The sequence below is a fragment of the Hemicordylus capensis genome, chromosome 3 (assembly GCF_027244095.1).
Source record: "Hemicordylus capensis ecotype Gifberg chromosome 3, rHemCap1.1.pri, whole genome shotgun sequence".
Classification (NCBI taxonomy): Eukaryota; Metazoa; Chordata; class Lepidosauria; order Squamata; family Cordylidae; genus Hemicordylus; species Hemicordylus capensis.
In genome coordinates this window covers 14,028,671-14,051,614 of record NC_069659.1, presented here as the reverse complement: position 1 = coordinate 14,051,614, position 22,944 = coordinate 14,028,671, and the positions used below count along the sequence as shown (strand labels likewise).

At 45.0% G+C, this 22,944-nt stretch overlaps 1 protein-coding gene across 28 annotated transcripts in view; it reads left to right on the top strand.

The window, feature by feature from the left end:
* Nucleotides 1-22,944, top strand: part of DLG2 (discs large MAGUK scaffold protein 2) — a 1,429,269-nt gene that overhangs the window by 1,062,741 nt on the left and 343,584 nt on the right. For 27 of the 28 annotated variants that reach the window (XR_008318273.1, XR_008318272.1, XM_053304274.1 and 24 more), the window contains 2 exons: nucleotides 13,173-13,309; nucleotides 20,663-20,807. Coding sequence is in view for 26 of the 28 variants with exons in the window: in XM_053304274.1 (XP_053160249.1) it covers nucleotides 13,173-13,309; nucleotides 20,663-20,807 (282 nt within the window). In the remaining 2 variants the exon portion in view is untranslated. Of the gene's footprint in view, nucleotides 1-12,212; nucleotides 12,321-13,172; nucleotides 13,310-20,662; nucleotides 20,808-22,944 lie in introns of those variants that run through there. The other variant, XM_053304298.1, reaches the window with a different exon arrangement.

Here is a 22,944-nt window from a genome sequence, read left to right as displayed (position 1 = left end):
TTTCCCCCAAAGAAAACTTGAAACCAGGAAGACTTTCATTCAGAAAAAAAAAAAAAACTGCTTTTGTGAGTGGAGCATGGAGATTGTATAAATCCACTGCATCACAGTGGCGAAGAAGATAAGGAGCTGATGGATTTTCCCTCCTGACAAATAGCTTGTGCTAGCTAAGCAGATTTTTCTTTAGTTAACACATGTAGCAAGTGAAAATCATTTAAAATAATTTAATGGCGCTAGAATGTCACTCCAAGGAAAGTAGATTTTTTTTTTCTTAGTCTCTTCTAACCACTGAGAGTTATTAGAACAAGAACCCTTGATAAGGGCTTTGCCAAAACACAACGAGCCCACAATAAAACTTCTCCAAGAGGGATGTTGAGGTTTCTCCTCTTTTCTCATTCAACATAAATCCTCTCCCACCCCAAAGTTGCTGAGTGACATCCGGACACACACACAGGCTCATTGGCCACTTCTGGTATTACGCCGACTGGGGTAGCAAGAAGGTACTCCACTGCCCTGCGTCAGCGGTTTTGGCAGCAGAGCCGGAGGGAGAGGTAAGGGCACACTCCCCGCGCCTTAAAGCTGCCACCACCACTTTGTGGGAGTGCCTGGACCCGGTTCCAGGCACATCCCTAATGTAAACCACTTTGGGAACCTTTGTTGCAGAGCGGCATTCAGATATTTGTCATCTTAGTCTGATGTGAATGAAAGACGGAGCTACAGCCCCACAGTCGGCTTCTTTATGGATTTCTGTCCATAGGGGCTTCTCCGACCGGCCTTCTGTTCTGTGCTCCAACAGAAGTATATTGTACCTGGCCACCAAGAGTTAGGAATGTAATGTGTTAAGTTAGGGGTGCTCAGACTTGGGTCCCCAGATGTTGTGGGACTACAGCTCCCATCATCCCCAGCCAAAGGCCATTGTGACTGGGGATGATGTGAGTGGAGCATTTAAAACCCAACATTAAAAGTATTAAAATTATAAATCTAACTCAAAGCTTGGGTGAACAAATATGTCTTCACTGCCTTTTTAAAAGTTTCCAGAGATGAGGAGGCTCTTAGCTCAAGAGGGAGGACATTCCATCTGAGAATCCCTGATCCAGGGAATAGTGCTTCTCACCCTGTACCTGCTAATTCGGTCAAAAAAAATTCTTGGAGAATTTTGCACAGAGATGGCCCTTCAATGAGGCTGGGTGAGGCAGTCACCTCCGGCATGGTTATGAGGAGGGCCGCCACAGGCAGCAATTCTAGGTCTCCCCCACCATGGGCACCACCCTGCTGTCCACTGCCACTGCCCTTTCTCTCCCTGCCCCACACTATTCACTGATGGGTGGGGTATCATATTGTCCTTCGCCTTGGGCAGCAAAATGTCTTTGATCCCTCCTCCTTTAATGAGACATTGAAAGAAGGCAAGGTTAGCTCGCTAGTACTCCAGTTAGATGTTCCCCCTTACGACACTTAATGACAGATTTCTCTCCTTTCAGTGCCCTCCTGCGCTTTAACCCTGGAGCCAGTGGCATCTATGGATTCTTCTGTGTTTTAGGCTGGACAAGTCTGCACCCTAGTGTTTTACAAGTGTTTTACAACTGGACAGCTGGTTTAGGGTGGACAAGTAGGGTGCACAAAATGATGCAGTCTACCTGTGGTGTGCATGTGTTACCTGAACCCGTGCCTGAGCAAGGTGAAAGGTTTAGGCACCTTTCCTCCTGAGAAGCAGGAAGGGTTATGATCGTCTTGAGGCAGTATTCTTCAAGTTGAGAAATTTCTCACTCTTTGTTCAAGCCCTCTTCCCCACCCCCTCACCACTGAATTCCATTGGCTCTGCCCGCCTGCTTTTCTTGTCTGTTAACTGTGCTCCTAGCCCATGATCATTCTGTCCCATTGACTTACATGGGGGCAGTTTTGGGTGGTGTGTTTGTTTGTTTGTTTTTGCCACCTTAGGTTTTTTAACTTCAGATTTTGTTTAAAACCTCAGCATATCTCTGCAGGTTGCCCCACTACCTACTCATCCACAGGTGCTCTGGTTATCTGTCCAAAAGGATAATAACATTTCCAGCTATTTTGGAAATAGTATATAGATTTGGCCCAAGCCATAAGCTGAAGCAACTAGGCACCCATCCAATCTGGCTTGCCAGGGTAATAAGGGCTCCCCCAAAGGACCTCAGGGACATCACACACTTAGATATTGTTCCTCAAGAGTGGTGCAGAGATCTTTCAACAGGGAAATCACTTGCCAAGAGGGAGACATTCAAGGTTACAGGATGAGCTGCCAGAATGCAATAATGTAAACAGTTTTGTGTTCTCAATTACATGTTCACTAGCTAGAATATTGCCTGCCAAATGCTTATAAAGTTGTCATGAAGCTTTTCCTTTTACACAGAAATTGATTCCTGTGGTTGTCAATTTAGACTGAACAAATGACGCTCCGAGGAAATGTAGGGGCCATCTCCTTCCCCTGATGAAAAATCCCTTCATAGCATTCCGCCTTGTCACTTCAGCTCAGATCGCTTTCCCTGGCCATGCAGTGGTTCATCCTCAGAAATTTTTTTTCCTCTGGTTATGTTAAATTCATTTGGTTCCCATTTTTTGGACCCTTGTTCATAATTTGTTCGAAGCCCAGTATCATTGCATGTTCAGTGTACAGATCAATTTATTATGGTACTATTTATTATGGGAGAGAAGAGCTGGTCTTGTGGTAGCAAGCATAACTTGTGCCCTTAGCTAAGCAGGGTCCACCCTGGTTGCATATGAATGGGGGACTTGATGTGTGAGCAGAACTGTAAGATGTTCCCCTCAGGGGATGGAGCCGCTCTGGGAAGAGCATCTAGGTTCCAAGTCCCCTCCCTGGTTTCTCCAAGATAGGGCTAATTCCTATCAGAGAGGTTCCTGCCTGCAACCTTGGAGAAGCCGCTGCCAGTCTGTATAGACAATACTGAGCTAGATGGACCTATGGTCTGACTCATTGTATGGCAGCTTCCTATATTCCTATGTTCATATCCTGCTCTTCATCCAAGGAGCCCAGAGCAGTATACATGGTTATGTTTATCCTTACAACAACCCTGTGAGGTAGGATAGGCTGAGAGATAAGTAATTGACCCAGAGTCACCCAGTGAGTTTCATGACTGAACAGGGATTAGGACTTGGGTCTCATGAGTCCTAGTTCATCACTCTTAACTGCTACACTATGCTGACTCCCTTATGAGCCAACGTGAGCCAGCGTGGGATAGTAGTTAGAGTGCTGGACTAGGACCGGGGAGACCCGAGTTAAAATCCCCAGTCAGCCATGATACTAGCTGGGTGACTCTGGGCCAGTCACTTCTCTCTCAGCCTAACCTACTTCACAGGGTTGTTGTGAGGAGAAACCTAAGTATGTAGTACACCTCTCTGGGCTCCTTGGAGGAAGAGCTGGATATAAAATGTAAAAAATATAAATCAATCAATCAATCAATCAATCAATGATCTTATCTCAGATGTTGCAGCCGCAAACAAAATACAGCAACCTTTTCAATGTAGGGCCTCCAGGTTTTTGCTAAAATTCTGCCTGAGCCTTGACTGCATATCTATAAATATCCTACACATCAGGGTAGCAGGGTTTTTAAAAGGCAGACTCAGCTCTTGGGTTGGCTTAGAGCCAGGGGTTCCCAACCTATGATAAACGAAATGTTGCTGAACTACTACTCCCATCATCCCTAGCTACAATGTATTGTGGCTGGGGATGATGGGAGTTGTAGTTCAGCAGCACCTGGAGTCCCACAGGTTGGGAACCCCTGGCTTAGAGAAATGGAGCATTGGCATTAGAGCAGGGTCCCCCAGCCTTGGATTCTCAAATATTGTCTGCATTAGAGAATTCGGCCTGTGCCTTCTGTGAGCCTATAGCTCAGTGGCTGAGGGTGTGCTCTGCATGCAGAGGATCCCTGATTCAATCCCCAGTTAAAGGATCCGAGGCAGCAGGATTGGGAAAAGATTTCCCCTGAGGACGATTTTTTTAAAAAAATCAGCTACATAATGAATAATAGGGAGAGAGAGATGTTTCCATCTCCTCTCATCATCATCGTCATCATCCTTTATTTCGGTCATTGACCAGAAAATTATCACACACAACAGAACGTAATTTACATAAGATATAACAAAATTTAGCCACTGTATTGGAATATTTATAATTAAAATTTGACAATAAAATTTTTAAGAGAGACTCATCTGAATAACCAGGAAACATCACAAGATAAGGCCAAATAAGTGTTGTTCGATAATTCTTGTAGAGGTCACAATGTAAAATAACATGTTCAGTAGTCTCAATATCGCCAGACCCACAAGGGCAAAGTCGGGATGCATAAGGAACCCCCCTAAACCGCACTGCTGTAGGGAGCGCATTTAATCGAGCTAAACATAGCGCCCGCCTAAACTTGGGAAAGGAAATATTACTTAGGTATGCAGCGGGTTTTGTGTTAAAATGCTGATCTCCAAGGTAAACACTTTTGGGGATTTTGGCAACTTCTGACTGTAAATCAGTGTCAGAAATACGTTGTTTGATAGACTTTAATAGACATTTTGGTTAAAATTAGTCTTTTCTCAATCTGGACTTGCCCCCTTGGTATTAACTGACAATTTTGATTCTACCTGGTAGCGTCTTGTTAAAATAAAATTCCAACTCTACGGGTTTTCGCTGGATATGCTTATCAGTTTGGGCTACGATTGTGTATTAAACAAAATAGACTTTGTATTTACAAAAAATACAAAAAAGTGCTTGTATTTTCTTATTTCTAATATAGCTCTTACGTTCTGTTATTCTTGTTCTTATTTGTCTTGTAGTCATACCAACATATAGCAATTCACAGAGACATTGTATAATGTATATAACATCTTTGCTGCTGCAGTTCATAAAACCTCTAATCTGATATATTCTCCAATCTTGGGGGTACAGAAATGCCTTGCTTCTTACACAACTGTCACAAACTGCACAATGGCCACACTTGAATTGCCCATTAATATCATCTCAATTTGTCAATATGGTATTTTTCAGAAGTCCAGTGGACAGGTCACTGTGTACTAAAATGTCTTTCAAATTGGCACTTCTTTTATGTACAAACATGGGCTGTTCCTAACATCCTGGTATCTCTTGTAATGAATACCAATACTTTATCAATATTAATTGTATGTCACTGGAATATGTGTCATAAGTGATAGGGATGATCATCCTATTGCATGCTTCTTTCTTGTTCTTAGAAATAAGCAGTTTTTCACAATCCAAACCTTTTGCCCTATAAAAAGCCATATTGATAACTCGTATTAGATAACCCCTTTCCAACAATTGTGTCTTCAAGATTCTCACTTGTCCATAAAAGGCATCTAAATTGCTACAGTTCCTATGTAGTCTCAAGATCAACTACCTTTTGGACCATATTACTCTGGTTTTGAAAAGAGCAGCACTGTCTGCCCATAAGCCCTTAATGGTTTGGACCCTGGATATCTGGAGGACTCAGTGCTCCCAAATGTATCTGCCCACCTAATAAGAGCATCATAGGTGGCTCCATTCCATGTGTTGGTGTTGAAGGAGGCTCAAATGCCATGCACACAGGACAGGGCCTTCTTGGTTATTTCCCCCAGGTTTTGGACTACTCTCCCAGTCGGAGGTGGTCCAGGACATTTTGCTGCAAAGGATAGTGCCCTCCCCATCTAGGGAATGAATAAGTATTCTCAAGCCATGCTGCTTGTTGTTGACTATAACTCCCAGCAATCCCAGTTGCAATGGCCTTTGGCTGGGGATTCTGGGAGTTGTAGTCGACAACATCTGGGAATCCTTGTTACAGGGAACATGGCTGCTGAGGCAGCATCAGTGGCACAGATGCCCTCCCACACAATGCCACCAGCCCAGCCAAAGACATTCATAGTTTGTGTTGGTAGGAGGAAGAGAAGACAGAAGAGACACACCCCAGAGGGCTGAGGTAAGGGAAATGAACTGCATGTTCATTTTCACAACAGTCTGAGATGAAACAGATTATCTAGACCAGGGCTGCTCAGCTTCGGCCCTCCTGCAGATGTTGGCCTACAACTCCCATTATCCCTGGCTATTGATCACTGTGGCTGGGGATTATGGGAGTTGTAGTCCATAAACAGCTGGGGTGGGGGCAAAGGAGCAGGCCTGATCTAGACCCATTCCAAACCAGCTTTCAGGCAGGTTATGTGTTGGAGACTGTCTTAGCCTGATGGATGATCTCCAGCTGGGAACTGACAGAAAGTGTGTGACTCTGTTAGTCCTTCTCGATCTCTCGGTGGCTTTCAATACCATCGGCCATTGTATCCTTCTGAACCGGCTGAGGGGGTTGGGAGTAGAATGCACTATTTTACTGTGGATCCACTCATACCTCTTGGGTAGATTTCAAATGGTGTTGCTTGGCAACTGTTGCTCTGCAAAACAAAAGCTTTTATATTGTATATTTATATTATATTCCATCTTGTCTCCAATGCTTTTTAGCATCTACATGAAACCACTGAGGAAAATCATCAGGGGATTTGATGCAGGGTGTTATTAGTATGCTGGTGACACCCAAATCTATTTCTGCATGTCAAGGTCATCAGGAAATGGCATACCTTCCCTAAATATCTGTCTGGAAGCAGTAATGAGCTGGATGCAGGATAACAAACTGAACTGAATCCAAATAAGGGAGCTGCAGTTCAGGAGATGGGATATATCTGCTGGCTCACCCTTCCAGAAGGAACAAGTGTGCAGTTTGGGAGTATTTCTGGATCCAACACTCTCTCTGATACCTCAAGTGGAGGTGATGGCCAGGAGTGCTTTGTATCAGCTCTAGCTGATACGCCAACTGTGCCTTTCCTGGAAGAGAATGCGGACACAGCGCCAGCCTTTGTTTAGCTCCCGAAGGGGCCGCGCGGCCCCCGCTCGGGAGCTAAACTTGCCTCCCCATGTCTGACGTCAGATGTAGGAGGCGTGTCAGGGCTGATCTCGTGGCCCCTGACTGGTCAGATGCTGGTAAACGTTCTTTGAACCCGTTGGCCCAATGGTGGCTCCGCCCCTGGCGGCAGTGAGGTACGCTGCCGCGCCGACGGACCCTTTTCTGGTGGAGCGCCGGCGGGGAGAAAGCGGAGGTAGGGGTGGGTGTACCCTTCCCGGCCCTTAAAGTCAACACACACACCTGCTTTCAAACTTCCCCCGCCCAGTTCCGTGCACATCCCTACTTCTCCCATCCCTCTTAGCTGCTATTCTTGAAGCTCTCTTGCTTCTCTGCTGGGTTGTTCTGATCCTCTGCCTTCTGTGCTGACTTTTTTCTGGATGCATCAACTACCTGGCCAAAAGTCAGCCCCTTTTTATACACCTGTGGCCCAAAACCCTTCTCATCAGGTCTTTTATGGATTGGGCTTTTAACTCAGACTTCTGATTGGACCTTTTTATGACACCTTTTTGACCAATGATGATCTGGCACTGCTGTGCAATCACCGATTTGGGATTTCAGTCCTTCATTTGTATCACTTGAGGGAATGTATGTATGTATTGTATGTTTTTTAACTTTTGTAAACCGTCTTGGGATTGTTTTTAATGAAAGGCGGTATAAAAATTTAACAATCAATCAATCAATAAAAGAATGACCTTAAAGCAGTGGTGTACATGCTGACAACCTCCAGGCTTGACTACTGCAATGTGCTCCATGTGAGACTGCCTTTGTATGTAGTCCAGAAACTGCATTTGGTGCAGAATGCTGCTGCCAGGTTTGTCTCCAGGATGTTCCGAAGATACCAGATTGCTCCTTTTCTGAAAGAACTACACTAGCTGCCAATAGGTTTCCGGGCAAAATACAAATTGCTGGTTATTACCTATAAAGCCCTTAATGGCTTGGGTCCAGGGTATTCAAAAGAATGCCTTCTTCAAAAGCCTGCCACCTATTAAGATCACCAAAGGAGGTTTGTCTGAAGGTGCCACCAGCTCACCTGGGGGCGACTCAGGGACAAGCCTTCCCTGTACTTGCCCCAGGGCTGTAGAACACACTGCCTGTTGAAATTAGAGCTGTTCTATTCCTGATGGCTTTTAGAAATACAACTGAAGATGTACAAGGAGAGGAGAGCTGGTCTTGTGGTAGCAAGCGTGACTTGTCCCCATAAGCTAATCAGGGTCCGCCCTGGTTGCATATGAAAGGGAGACTAGAAGTGTGAGCACTGTCAGATATTCCCTCAGGGGATGAAGCCGCTCTGGGAAGAGCAGAAGGTTTGAAGTTCCCTCCCTGGCTTCTCCAAGATAGGGCTAAGAGAGATTTCTGCCTGCAACCTTGGAGAAGCCGCTGCCAGTCTGTGAAGACAATACTGAGCTAGATAGACCAATGGTCTGACTCAGTATATGGCAGCTTCCTATGTTCCTATGTACCTGTTCAGCCAGGTTTTTCAGTGAATGTTACTGTCTCTTGGTTTGAAATGGTTTGAAATGACTTTTACATGTTTTGGTTTCAATTTTTTGGCTGATTTTACTTGTTAACTGCCTTGAGACTTTGGTAGTAGGCGGCATAGAAACATATTTAAATAAATAAATAATGTTCTTGTGTGGAATTGTGGGGGCCTCTGTGCCTCTTTTCATTCCTGCACCTGAGGCGACTGCCTAACCCTGCCTCATGAAAGGGCTGCCCTACTCCCAAAAGCCTTCCATGTTCCTTGACTGTTTACTCAGCCTTTGTCCGTTAAGTGGTATGGGGAGACCTCCTCTCCTCTCCTCCCCTCCCCTCTTCTTTCTTTTTCTCTTTCTTTCTAGTTGCGTATTTTTGATGTTTATAGATTTTATAGTTGCTTTTAAGATATATGTTGTGAACTCCCTTGGGATTTGTATGCAAGGTGGTATATACATTTAACAAAAAATAAACTAAAATATGTTCATGAGCCTGGGAGCAGTTTACACACACTAACTATCATTCTTTCCACATCACTGCAGCCATTTAACATTTGTGTAAGAACGCCGTGAGAGACTTGCTGGAATGGGCCCATGGCCTCTCTAGCCTAGCATCCCGTTACTCACAGTGGCCCACTAGATCCTTCTGGGAAGTCTCAACCAGGAGGCGAAGGCATGTCCCCTTTCCTGTGCCATAGCTCCCATGCAGCTGGCATTCAGGGGCATCAGAGATCCTTTCAGAGCTCCTCAGAATCTGTTTGAGATTTCACCACCCTGCGTAGCTTGGTGTCATCTGCCAAACTGGACATCTTGCTAATTTAGAGTGAGCTGACACAGCCAAACACCCGAGTGTTTCCCCTGAAGGTGTTGTTTTGTGACACCGAGCCCTTTGTAAACTTGTGCACCTCAAACTGTCTCTTACTGGAGTGTGGAATAGTCCATTTTCCCCCGTGAAGGTCCTTTTCCATTATTGCTCTTGCCTCTCTCCTGCTTGACAGAGAAGAGAGTCAGGGCTGGCCTTTCTATGAGGAAAAGCGAGGCAGTTACCTCAGGCACAGTGGCAGGGAAGGATATAGGGGGCAGCAAGTGGGCACCCCACAGATGCCACCCTGCCATCTATAGTCACTGCCCTTCCTCACCCTGATGGAGGGCACCTCTTCTCCCCCATCTCCCGACTTGAGCTAGGAACTCCCCGGCAGCCACCACCTGGCTGTAGGGAGCATCTACAGTTTAAATAAATAAAAAAGTATTGTTTTGAAAATTTTAAATTATTGTAATGTGTGTATCCCCCCCCCTCCCATTTTTATTTTAACAAATGTTTCACTTTGTTTTTATTCTGTTGTAAACCGCCCAGAGACATAAGTTTTGGGCGGTATAGAAATGTTTTAATAAATAAAAATAAATAAATAAATCTGCCTTGGCAACATGTCCTGAGGATGTTGAGGTGGCATCGTATATTGTCCTTGCTGCAAGCAGCAAAATGTCGATGGCCATCATTGAAGAGGGTGGAGTTATGTTCCCAATTTTATATTTGTCAAGGGTCCCCTTCTCTCTTTCTGTTGTGATGCCAGCCCAGCGTGCTACAATTCCACCCCTTTGAGGAGTGTCTGTAAATTAAGCATTCACACGGGGAGAATCAATCACACAGGTCTTCCCAAAGTGATTGGCAACAGGGCTGTCCCAAGGGTTGCCCCCTGCCCCCCAGGCGAAGCAGGTGCCCCATACCCCTTTGCCCACACGTCTCCTGTTGGGCATGCTATAATGACAATGAGAAATGTGACAGTGGCAGGAGGGGACAGCCTGTGGCGGCAAGGAGAGCAACGGACGGGCAACGAGGTACTCTCTTGCTTCTGCCTGTCCCATTACCTCACTCTCTCCCATCTGCCCATGGGGACAATTTGTGACCAGGTCTATCACAAGCCATCTTTGCTTGCCACCCAAGGTGACTGCCTAGTTAGCCTAGCGGGTGGGCCAGCTCTAACTGGCAACTTCTCTCCCTAGAACAACAACAAACAAATATCTAGATACCACTTTTAAACAAAAGTGTCCAAAGAGACACTACATAGAGAAATAATAGAGAAATAAGATGGATCCTTGTCCCCAAAGGGCTCACAGTCTAAAAAGAAACACAAGATAGACACCAGCAACAGTCACTGGAGGGGGGGTACTGTCCTGGGGGTGGACAGGGCCAGTTACTCTCCCCCTGCTAAATAAAGAGAATCACCACTATTAAAGGTGCCCCTTTGCCTAGTTAGCAGGGGTTGAAAGGTGCCCATTCGTAGAAGGACTCCTGTGATTGGCTCTCCCCATATTGTTGCCTCATTCAGACACACACCTCCCAGCTGCATGGGATCACACATTAGGGAAACAGCTTCAATGCTGCAGCTGCTTTCTTTCTGTGTGTGTGTGTGTGTGTGCTCGCGCGCTCGCACGCCAGCCAAGAGAAGCAAGGGCAGAAGGCTCTGCGGAGTCTAGCACATGCCCTGTTGTGATCAAATCCCTCAAGTACTCTGGACCTTTAGAATGCTAGAACACCATCTGCACTTTTTATTGGGGAGAAATCTCTCTTGAATATGAAAAGTTATCAGTTTCCTCAACTGGAAAGGAGACGACACTTTATGTTAAACAGCCTGCTAGCCAGAATTTATTTATATTTATTTATTTATATATATTCTCTCTCTCTCTCTCTCTCTCTGAAGTGACTGTCCTTAATTAAGCCATAATATTTTGATTTTCCTTCTCTGTGAAGAGAATAACCATGAAATAAAAAGTCTGTGGTGGAAAGCCTATTCTTTCTCCCCTGAATTGATTCCAGACCATCTCCATTTTCATGGAGATGGAAAATGACATTTTCTGTGAACCAGGAAGCCCCCTTGTCTGTTATGCAACAAATTTCTAATAATTAAGCCTTTCTAATATTTAAGCAGTTGCTGCCATCACTAGCAGAAGAAGGCCCATTACTTAGTGACAGAACACATACTGAGGGTTTCTGGTTCCATCCTGAGTATTTCCAGCTACAAGGATCTCAGCTAGTGGGTGTCAGGAAGAATGGGGGCGGGGGTGAAGAAGAGGCCATAGTTCAGAGCTCTGTTGCCAGATTTGGCTTTTTTAAAGCCAAATTTTGGGTTATGGCCCATTTGACTCACGAGTATACCCCTTAGGTTTTGGCCACACTGAATTAGGTAGATATCTGCTTTTCAGGCCCCGGGTTCAATCCCTGGCATCTTCAGGTAGGGCTGGGAAGGTCCTCCCTCAGAAACCTTGAAGCGCAACTGTCAGTCAGTGTAGATAGGACTGAGCTAGATGGATCTATGGTAACTCGGAATATCTGCCTAAGATCTTGGTGAGTCACTGTCAGTCAAATCAGACAAGGCTGGGTGTCCAACTTCAGCTCATGGGATGTGAGTTACAGCAGAACAGGCTGCCAAAGCCCAAGTAGGAACTGGAGGGTGTGAAGAGGCAGGGAACAAGGAAGGTGCCACGAAGCATGAGATGGAGAGCTAAACTGCATAAAATGTGCCAAGCTAAAGTATAAAGACAATATACGAAAGTGAAATAGACACATGCAGCTCGTCATGACTACAGAGACTTCGTTGCTTTGATAATGGACGAAGTTATACCACAGAGATATTCTAGAACGAATGTACAAATAGTGTTATTGCAAAAGAGAAAGTAACGGTTGTATCCTACCCAAATCATGTCTCCTTTGGGTTTAAATAAGATGGATTTCACAGGTTTTTTGTAATACTATTTAAGGATATGTTTCTTTAAGAAGGAGAGCTTTTTGGATAGCTATTTAAGAGCATCAGTGACAACTGTTAGCAAAACTAGTCATTTCTGGGCATTCACAAGAGATTACCATATAAATCTTCACTACGGTGGGTATACCACATAAGGTACAACTGCTGCTCGTCTTTTTAAAAAGCTTCACCACCACCACCACCAAGTAAGTGCTGTTTTTCCCCCTCTGCTTTCAGAGAGACTAATATTTGAGCAAGGATTTTTTAACACTAGCTATTGGTCATATGGAAGGAGGATTTTTTATAGATATATACAATGGCTGTAAGTTGTTAAGTAATTTTTAAAGGGCTCTTCTATAATGTTAAATTTTGTACACATTGTAATATTGCTTTGATTTGTGCCCAACTTATTATTTAAAGGGGTTTAACATCCACAACATCAAAAGCCTTGTGTTATCTATATGAAAAATACCTTTTTGGATAGCTTCTGTTCCACACTGGTGAAGGATTATGAAATGTGGAATCTATAGTGCTACACGAATTTCCATTTTGCTTTCTTATATTGTCTTTATACTTCACTTGGCACATTTTATGCATTTATAGTTATGCCTTTATATATTTATAGCTTTTATGTTTTGTATTAAGAAGAGTTTTGTTCCTTATACTGAGTCCTGTCATTGATGCATCTAGCTTAGTACTGTCTACATTGACTGGCAACAGCTTCTCCAAGATTTCAGACAAAAATTTCTCCCAGCCCTGCCTGGAAATGCCAGGGATTAAACCAGGGACCTTCTGCAAGCGAAGCAGATACTCTACCACTGAGCTCTGGACCCATCCCCAATAAATGAAACATTATTTTTAAGGGCACAGATAAGTGACTCTTCCACGGTAAAGGAAGGAACTCTCTTCTTTCTGAGGTTGATTAAGCTGAGCCTAAAATGTGTTTCTAAATGTAGTGTCCTGAACAGAACTACTCTTGAAAAGATGAGTCACCTTTTTTGGCCTTATTGTTCTTTTAGTAATTTCAATGGAATTTCTCCTTTTCTTTTCTTCCCTAGGTCTGGGGTTCAGCATTGCAGGAGGTGTGGGGAATCAGCACATTCCTGGAGACAACAGCATTTATGTTACCAAAATTATCGATGGAGGGGCAGCCCAGAAGGACGGGAGGTTGCAAGTTGGCGACAGGCTTCTTATGGTGAGACGCTGATCTCCAAAGTCTTACATGCATCTGAACTATGTGCAATATAACATGCAGCTATATTGTGTGCAATATGATGTTCTGTGTGCAGTATAAGGTTCTGAAATTCCCACTGATTTCTTCCTGCCGGCCTGCATTCTGTATTGGTGCCCTTCCTCGTTTTGGGGTCGCAGTGGTGTGGGAAAGACCCCTTTGCTTAGTCCCAGTCCTGACATGGTGGCATTCACATGCAGGTTCAGCTCCATGAGGCCACATTGCAAGGGGGTGGCTCCCACCTGCCAATGCCTGCAGAGGCACCCTGAAATAAATGGCACTTGGGCAGCTCCATTCATTTCATCCCGCAGCCAACTGGAGCCAACTCAGTCCACGGCTGAGTCCAAGGCAAAGCTATCATGGGGGATTACCTCAGCCAGATGAAATACTGGTAGTATTTATGACCCTATGAGGTGCAGTTTTTATCCCATCTTTTTTTTTCTGTAGAAGGTCTCCAAACTGAAATCCAAGTCAAAAATCTAAGGAAGCTACTAGGGCTGGGCTTTTAGACATCCCAGAAGGCCCAGTAGGGCTCCCACCATGTGGAGGCAGCTGGTCCCAGATAATTGCCTCAGTGGTTGGAGGGGTGGGGTCTTTAATTCCAGACCCAGCACTGATGCACGGGAGGCTGGGCGGGTGCAGGGAATGCTGGGAGGGTCTTTGGGTCGGGCAGGGAGACATGCAAGGAAGGCTGGGAAAGAATGTGAGTAGGCTGGGGGAAAGCACAGAGATACCTAGGGACTATCATTCCTCCTAGGGAAGTGCACGAACTGGTTCAGTGCTCCTTTTACACAGCGCCAAACCGGTTTGAAAGTCCAGCATTTTAGCTGCTTTGGTGGCAGGGGTTCCTTTAAGGGGCAGGCCTTACCTACCCCGCTGCTTTTCCCCTGCCGGCGCTCTCCCCAAAACCACTGGCACGGGGCTGCAGCATACCTCCTTGCAGCCCTGGTCAGCATTGTACCGGAAGTGGCTGACGCTCATCCACATGTGGGCCGGCCACTTCCGGTTCGACACTTATCAGGGCTGCAAGGAGGTACGCTGCAGCCCTACACCAGTGGTTTTGGGGAGAGCACCGTTGGGGGGGGAAGTGATAGGGCTCCCCCTGCCCCTTAAAAGAACCCCTCTGCCTCCTAGGAGTACACAAACTAGTTCATGCACATACCTAGTTCCTCCCAGAGCTTTCCCCATCTTTGCACTTTCCCCCAGCCTCCCCTGCCAATGGCCACTACAACATGGCACATGTAAATGAATCTTGCAGCAAAAATGATCCCGTTTCTTTTGTCTCACACGGGTGGTGGCGGATCGTCTTTTCACTCTCCCAGTGCCTTACCTAGAGACCAACCCCTGAGCACAAGAATCCTGTTTCCCCAAAGCCTTTTGAAGATCTCATTGCTTATTTAACCCAGGGGTTCCCAAACTGTGGTACTCCAGATGTCGCTGGACTACAATTCCCATCACCCCCAGCTACAAAGGAGAGGAGAGCTGGTCTTGTGGTAGCAAGCATGACTTGTCCCCTTAGCTAAGCAGGGTCCACTCTGGTTGCATATGAATGGGAGACTTGAAGTGTGAGCATTGTAAGATATTCCCCTCAGGGGATGGAGCCGCTCTGGGAAGAACAGAAGGTACCAAGTTCCCTCCCTGGCTTTTCCAAGATAAGGCTGAAAGAGATTCCTGCCTGCAGCCTTGGAGAAGCCGCTGCCAGTTTGTGAAGACAATACTGAGCTAGATAGACCAATGGTCTGACTCAGTATATGGCAGCTTCCTATCTTCTTCCCTGTCTTAACCCATGGAACGTGATTGGATGACTGCACAACAGTAAGAGTTCCCCATACCGGTGTGCTACGGCTGCCATATGGAGACTGCTTATGCAACAAGCCTGCAACATCTTCCTATGGATCCCACCTCCTCTTGTGTGCCTGTCTTCCTGCATGCCTGCCAGGTTTCAAGAGCTCTCTCCAGTCTCCTCTCCCAGTCTTCTTCACTGTAAGGCCCGGAAGCACAGTGTTTCATCCCTAAGTGTGGCTCCCTGACTAATGGCTTATTGGGCCTGTGCCGAGCTTTGGCCAAAGTGGAAGATTCCACACAGTCCCCCTGGCACTAGGTGGAGGCAACCATTCCCACTGGCACTTTGCCAAATGCTGGCGGGACTCCTTTTGGGGAAACGGAGCCCTCTTGACGCCTGCACCATCTTGGAAGGTGTGCGCAGAATTCTGGGAAGTGTAGCCCTTTCCAGCACCTTCCCCACAGAGCTCTTAAGGGAGGGTTCCATCTCTCTTAAAAGGCCCTCCCAGCACCAAACGATGCAGTACTGGGCAGAGGTCAGCACAGTGAGAAATGGCTCTCACGCGGAAGGTTTTGTTTTGGTCAATGTGTCCCCCACTGGAAGAATAGTGAAGACCTGTTATGTGTGAGACATCACTGGAGGGGTAGAGGAGTGTGCCAGCCAGGAACGTGTACTTTATCCCAGCTGGGCCTTTCACCCATCCAAGGGAACTCGCTGGTTCTAGGCTGTAGCTAGGCCAAGGATTGTTCCAACAGGAAAACAGATTGTTCCAACAGGAAATGAGAAGTGGGATTCTCTTCTCCCTTGATATCTCTTTTATTGCTAATCAAAAGAATAACAAAAGCAGAATGCAGTCATTAACATACAGTCAAGGGACACACTGGAACAGAGGTATGCAGTTTCAAAAATACAGTGGCAGGTAAGCAAATAGAACAAAAACCCAAAGACAAAAGACAAAAAGCCAAACCTCAGAATAAACTGCTCTCCCCCTCTAAAGGCTTGCTAAGAAACTTTCCCGGTTGACTTCTCCCATCCTAGGTGTTTCCAGTCCACAGTAGTAACCACTCTGATCTTTTCCCTTCTGCCCTGAGAACATTGTCCAGGCCTCTGATATACAGTTGTATGAATACATCCCCCCCGCGCGCACACACACACACACAATTCAAAACAGTGATTTCATTCTCATGCTCCAAGCTCAGCCTTGTTTTGAACAGGGGTGGCGACCATGTGCAGAGCGCACCACAACAGGTGCTTCTGCTGACTGGCTGTTCTCTGCAAAAGCAGGGCTGTGAATAAACAACAGAAAATGGTTTTTCATGAGTCGACCTCACTCTGCTTAGGCCCTTTTGCCAATTTAAGTTCAGAAACCCACCAAAAATTGAGTGCTGGCAATAACACATCACTGTCCTGTCCTATCTTCTGCTTCTGCACATTGCCTTCCTTCAAGGCCTCTATTCTCAGACAAGCTTGTGCTGCCTTCTCTGTGCACTAAAGGTAAAGTGTGCCGTCAAGTCGGTGTTGACTCTTGGCGACCACAGAGCCCTGTGGTTGTCTTTGGTAGAATATAGGAGGGGTTTGCCATTGCCCTCTCCTGTGCAGTAGGAGATGGTGCCTTTCAGCACCTTCCTTTATCGCTGCTGCCTGATATAGGTGTTTCTCATAGTCTGAGAAACATACCAGCGGGGATCTGAACCAGCAACCTCTTGCTCCCTAGGCAAGTTACTTCCCTGCTATACCAGACTAGCCTTATCCTTTTTGCCACCTGATGCAAAAACAAGTTGTTCTCCCTGCATCAGACATCTTAGGTTGGCTCCCCTCCTCCCTCCTGGACAAAATTCAATGTTTTGTGGTGGCTGAACCTGTGTCTCTACTGTATCTCTTCAGAACACTCAGTTACAGAAGCCCTCAAGTGCAGTGTGAAGTGGTATAGCCACCTCAGACTGAGGGGGGGGGGGGGCGGCTTTAATGGTACCCCACACTTACTGCCAGAGGCAACCAACTCAGGGTCAGGTCTTGACTGTGGGCAGTCTCTATAGGTAGTCCAGAATTCCAAGTCAGGGCTAAGAGAGCTGGTCTTGTCATAGCAAATATGAAGTCTTCCCTTTGCTAAACAGGGTCTGCCTTGGTTTGTATTTGGATGGGTGACTACTTGTGAGTACTATGGAATACTCCCCTTAGGGGATGGGGCCACAGCTCAGTGGTAGAACATCTGCATGCAGAAACGTCCCAGGTTCACTCCCTGGCATCTGCAGGTAGGGTTGGGAGAGGCTACTTCCAGAAACCGTGGAGAGCTTCTGCCAGTCAGCATAGACAATACTGAGATATATAGAACAATGACCTGACTCAGAATAAGGCAGTTTTCTATGTTTTTCTCTTTATTTAGCCAGGGGAGAGAAACTGGCCCTATCCATCCCCATCACAGCATCCCTCCAGTGGCTGTTGCTGGTGTCTGTCTTATGTTTATTTTTTAGATGGTGAGCCCTTTGGGGATAGGGAGCCATCTTTATTTATTTATTATACTTGTGTATACTGCTTTGGGAACTTCTGTTGAAAAGTGGTATAGAAATACTTGTTGTAGTTGTTGTTGCAGTATGTTACTATTAGCCGAGCAAGGAACCAGGAGTTGGGGAAACAGGCCAGGAATCCGGATCAGGAAACAGCCAGGAGTCAAAGCCAAGCCAACATCCAGGAACAAAGACTTGGGAGCAAGCCTGAGGCTAAAGCAAGCAGAGCAGGGAGACCCTAATACTGATGCAAAACCTTACTCCACACAGGAAGCCTTTCTATTCTTCTTGTTCTGGAAGGATCCAGTGGTCAACTCACTGGACTGGGTGGAGCCATACCAGGGTCTGGAAAACTCAATGCTGTCTTGCAGTTCAGCAGTCTGCCACATGGGCCAGCCACTCTGTGGCTCTCGGTCTCTGCCCGGCCAGCTCACTGCCTGGGATGTGTGCACACGTGTGGGTGTGTTTGCATTTAGTTCCTGCTCTTGAGGAAACTTACTGACCCCTTGAGCCGGTTACTGCCACAGGCTCCGGTGCCACCGTTTTCTGGAAAAGACAAAGAAATGCAACCCAATCCATTGTTGTTTCCCTCTGATACGCCATCGGCTGCAGATGCAACCCATTCAGTGCTGAGAGGGATAATAGAGAGACAATTATGTGAAACAATAGGCCCACTTTCCTCAAGCAATTTTTAGGCCCTCAGCAAAAAGAGCGGCTTCCTTTTTAGAGTGTTCCAAATCATGAGTTTTTAAAAAGCCCCATGAATAAGCAGCAATAGGCCAATTACAACCCGCCAGTTTGCAGCTGTTCACTGGAGAATGCTCACTCAAGATGCACTTCAGCAGAGTGGAGGCAAGAAACAAGATTTGAGAGTTTCTCCACAAAAAGACAAAACTTTGCAGCGGGGGGGGGGGGGGGAAATAAAATAAAAATCAGCATTCATCTTCCCCTTAGTTACAATGCAATCAAATCCCAATGAGCCGTGTCCAACAGATGTAAAGGACAATTTTCCACTTGAACAAGAAATTTAAATAAAATTTGTATCCCCCCCCCCAGCTCTTAGCTCTCCTTTCTTCTGACATTCCTGCCAGCCTGATTTTCTTGAATACAGAATAAAGGTCGCGTGGACCCCGCATTACTCCGAGTGCCTCTCATCTTCCGAGACTAAGCTGGAAAATGTCCAAATTGACTTAAAGTGGCCAAATCGGGATGCATGTAATGAAATAACAAACAGGCAGAATTATGTATTTATTGCTTTTTATTATCTTCTTTCCTCGGTGGAGGTGAGAGAGCAGGAAAGATGGTGTTCCCTGGTGGTCTCTCATCCAGGAATTTTGCCCTGTCTTGCTTAGCATCACAGCAAGAACTTCGACAGATTTAGGCCATTCTCTAAAAAGCATTTTTAAAATGTGCTACTTTATATGTCCGGAGCATCTTCCACTGGGAATGGGGACATACTTCAGTGGTAGAGCATCTGCTTTGCATGCAGAGAATCCCAGTTTAATCCCTGGCATCTCTGGATAGAACTGGGAAAGACCTCAGCCTGAAATCCAAAAGCTGCTGCTAGTTAGTGTAGACACTACTGAGCTCAACGAACCAATCGTCTGACTTCCATATAAGGCAACTTCCTGTGTTCCTATGAAACTTTGTATATCACCGAAGATCCTGGGATATGCTCTCATTCCTAGAAAGTTAAGGAATCGCTCATGTTTCAGTCACATCCAGACAAAATTACCATATTGTGCATTAGAAGAGATGGTGTTGAAAAGTTCTCAGAAACATTCCTAGAAGAGTTCCTAGTATGGAATACCTAGCTCGGAATTTGCCGTTTTCACAGCTGCCGTGCACTGAGTCGACAATTTCAATGGGCTGTCGTCTATGACCCCAAGATCTCTCTCCTGGTCAGTCACTGACATCTCAGATCCCATCAACATGTATGTGAAGTTGCGGCAGGGCAGGGTTGCCCCAACATGCATCACTTTACACTTGCTTACAATGAACCACATTTTCCATTTTGTCAGCCGCTCACCCAGTTTGGGGAGATCTTTTAGGAGCTCCTCACAATCTGTTTAGGATTTCATTACCCTAAATAGTTTAGTGTCATCTGCAGATTTGGCCACTTTGCTGTACCCCAACTTCTAAATCATTTATGAATAAGTTAAAGAGTGCTGGTCCCAGTACAGATCCCTGGGGGGGCCCACTTCTTAAAGGCCACTGGTGTGTGGTGGTGTGGGGGGGTGGGGGTGTTGTGAATGATGGAGAGAGTAGCTTCTGCCTCTGAGGCGAGGTGGGTGATGGCCTTCTCTGTAGTAGTGCCCCCAAATTATTCCCCCAGAATGCCTTGCCTGATGTCTTTTTGGTGCCGAATACCTTTTTATCTTCCCATGCTTTTATATCATTTTATTTGACTTGAAGACTTGACGAGCTTTTATGCTGCTGTTTTAATTCTGCTGGTTATTGATTGTGGTTGTTTTACTGTCCATTTCCCCCATGATTTTATTGTCTCCTATCTTTCATGAGAACCACCCTTATAATTTTGATTGGATTAATGTTTATAAAAAGACTGTATACAGATTGTTAAATACAGTAAAACAAACAAATACAGTAAATAAATCTAGGGCTTCAAGACTTTCTCTGGAGCATGAAAATGTCCCACCTTATTTGTTCTCAGACATGGACTACAACTCCCATCACCTCCAGCCTTTGTCTGTTGTGGATGAGGTTGATGGGACCAGTGTACACTGTGGCAGGGATTCCCAGAAGTTGTTGACTACGACTCCACAATCCCCAGTCAAAGGCCATTGCAGCTGGGGATTAAGGGAATTGTACTCAACAAAACCTGTGAATCCCTGTTACAGGGAACGTTGGTGGGGACCCAACTCTGAGAACCCCTTTCTCGCCTGCCTAATAAACAATTTGGCATCATTATTGGATTACCAGGGCAATCAGTTGTTTTATCGTTTGTATGTGACTGAATATGATTTTCTGTCTCTAAGCAGGCTAGTACATCTGTCTGTTTTCTTCCATTAGGTAAATAATTACAGTTTAGAAGAAGTAACGCATGAAGAAGCAGTAGCAATATTGAAGAATACATCCGACGTAGTTTATTTAAAAGTTGGGAAACCCACCACCATTTACATGACTGATCCTTATGGCCCACCAGATATTACCCATCGTAAGTAACGAGTGACCTGTTGCTGTTTCTGTGTGTCATTACATGTTTCAGGGTGTTTGTAATGGCTTTTCAGTCTGATGGCTAAAACCGCTACTTTTCCTATTAATATATTTAAGAAGGACAGAGGAAGCTGCCTTGACCATCTGCCTATTTTAACTCTCTAAAGTTTCAGGCAAGGTCCTTGCATAGCCCTGCTACATAAAAGCCTTCAGCTGGAAATGCTAGAACTTTAACCTGGCCCTTCTGCATGCAAAATAGATGCTCTCCCATTGAGCTATGGGTCTTCTGTTGATGTATGTATGTATGTTATTTATTTATTTATATACCACCTAATATAAAATCTCTAGGCGGTGTACAGAATTAAAAACATAATACAGAATATAAACATTTGAAATTCATAAAAAAGATAAAAATCCTAATAGATAAAAACACATTAGAATTTTAAAATTAGATTTCAGTTATAAACGCCTGGAAAAATAGGTACATCTTCAGGGCCCTTCCTGAAGGCGAAATGTGTGTCTATTCTGTATGCAGGAAAGTGAAAAGATGGATTATTGTTATGATTAGCAGCAGCAAAGCTAGGTAGGTTGCTTGCTTGTCAGATTCGAATAAGGGGTGGCCCTGTTGGTCTAGGAGAGGAGAGCTGGTCTTGTGGTAGCACGCATGAACTGTCCCTTTTGCTAAGCAGGGTTCACCCTAGTTTGCATTTGAATGGGAGACTATATGGGAATGGGAGCACTGTGAGATATTCCTTAGGGGATGGGGCCACTCTGGAAAGAGCATTTGCATGCAGAAAGTTCAGTCTCTGGCATCTCCAAGATAAGGCTGAAAGAGACTCCTGCCTGCAACCTTGGAGAAGTCTCTGCCAGTCTGTGTAGACAATAGGGATGTGTGAATCTTCTGAGGTAGAATTGATTCGACTCAAATCTGGTGAATTCGAGTGATTCAACCTTGAAACAAATCTGCCCAGTCACCGCTGGCCAAATTTGAGCTTGAATCAAATCTCCCCAAATTTGATTCAAATTGATTTAAGATTGGAGTTTCCCTTATTCATTCCCCCAATTTCCCAGCTTTCATTTAAAAACTAGAAGTTAAGCTCTAGCCCTTGTAGAAGTAGAGTTTATGGAGCATATTGTGTGGTCACTATTCTGCTCAACTACTGGAATTTTTGAAGTTTTTAGATTCTTTGGTGTATTATGACTTTTCCTCATAATGATTCCCTGTGAGGATTCATTACACACTTAAGAGTCAAAAATACCTTAAAAATAAACTAAATACCCCACTGCCTTGCTGGTTGGGCAGTAGTTAGCACCCAGTGTGCCCTACCCCCCAACCCACTTTTGACCACCTTGGTGAAACCCATGGGGAGTAATGAGGCTGCTTTGAATCCCCATTATTCCCTATGGTGGAAATATACAAAATCACTAAAAATGAAAAAAAATCAGCTGAGTGTCCCACCACCTTGAAATTTGGGTGGTAGGTGGAACCCATGGAGCCCTACCCACCACCCCACGTTGGTGTACTCTTGGCCATTAATAGTTGGTTAAATTGATTTGACTCCAAATGGATTCAAGTTTACAGATTTGAGTTTGAATCAAAACTGGGTGATTTGATTCAACATCAAATCACAAAAATTAATTCATGCACATCTCTAGTAGACAATACTGAGCAAGATGGACCAATGGCAGCTTCCTGTGTTCTTATGTTCCCAAGCTAGCAGTTTCTACATACTCGGGAGACTCTCTAGGTGTTCAGAAGTATGTACATTTGTAAATTTAAAAGGCCTAAAAATTGAGAGCATAAAGCAGTTGAGTCATGGATGTTAGGGTGTCCTTTTTTAAAAAAAGAACATAGGACTTTGACTATGCATATTTATATAATGTTTTTTCAACAAAAATGCTCAAAGCAGTTTACACAGACTTCTGCTAGTAAACTTAGTCAGGATGTCATCCACTGCAAATTTTGTTAGCAGGTACCACTTGTGTGGTAATATTGTAACTAAGCATTGTACAAAATGAATGAAAATATTCCCTGATCCTTTCAATATTTTTATTGCCCCCCCAAAAAATCTGGAAATAACAGGTGTTCAGGAGTGTTGTATGATATCTACAACTGAATTTTCTGCTAGGTTTTGGAC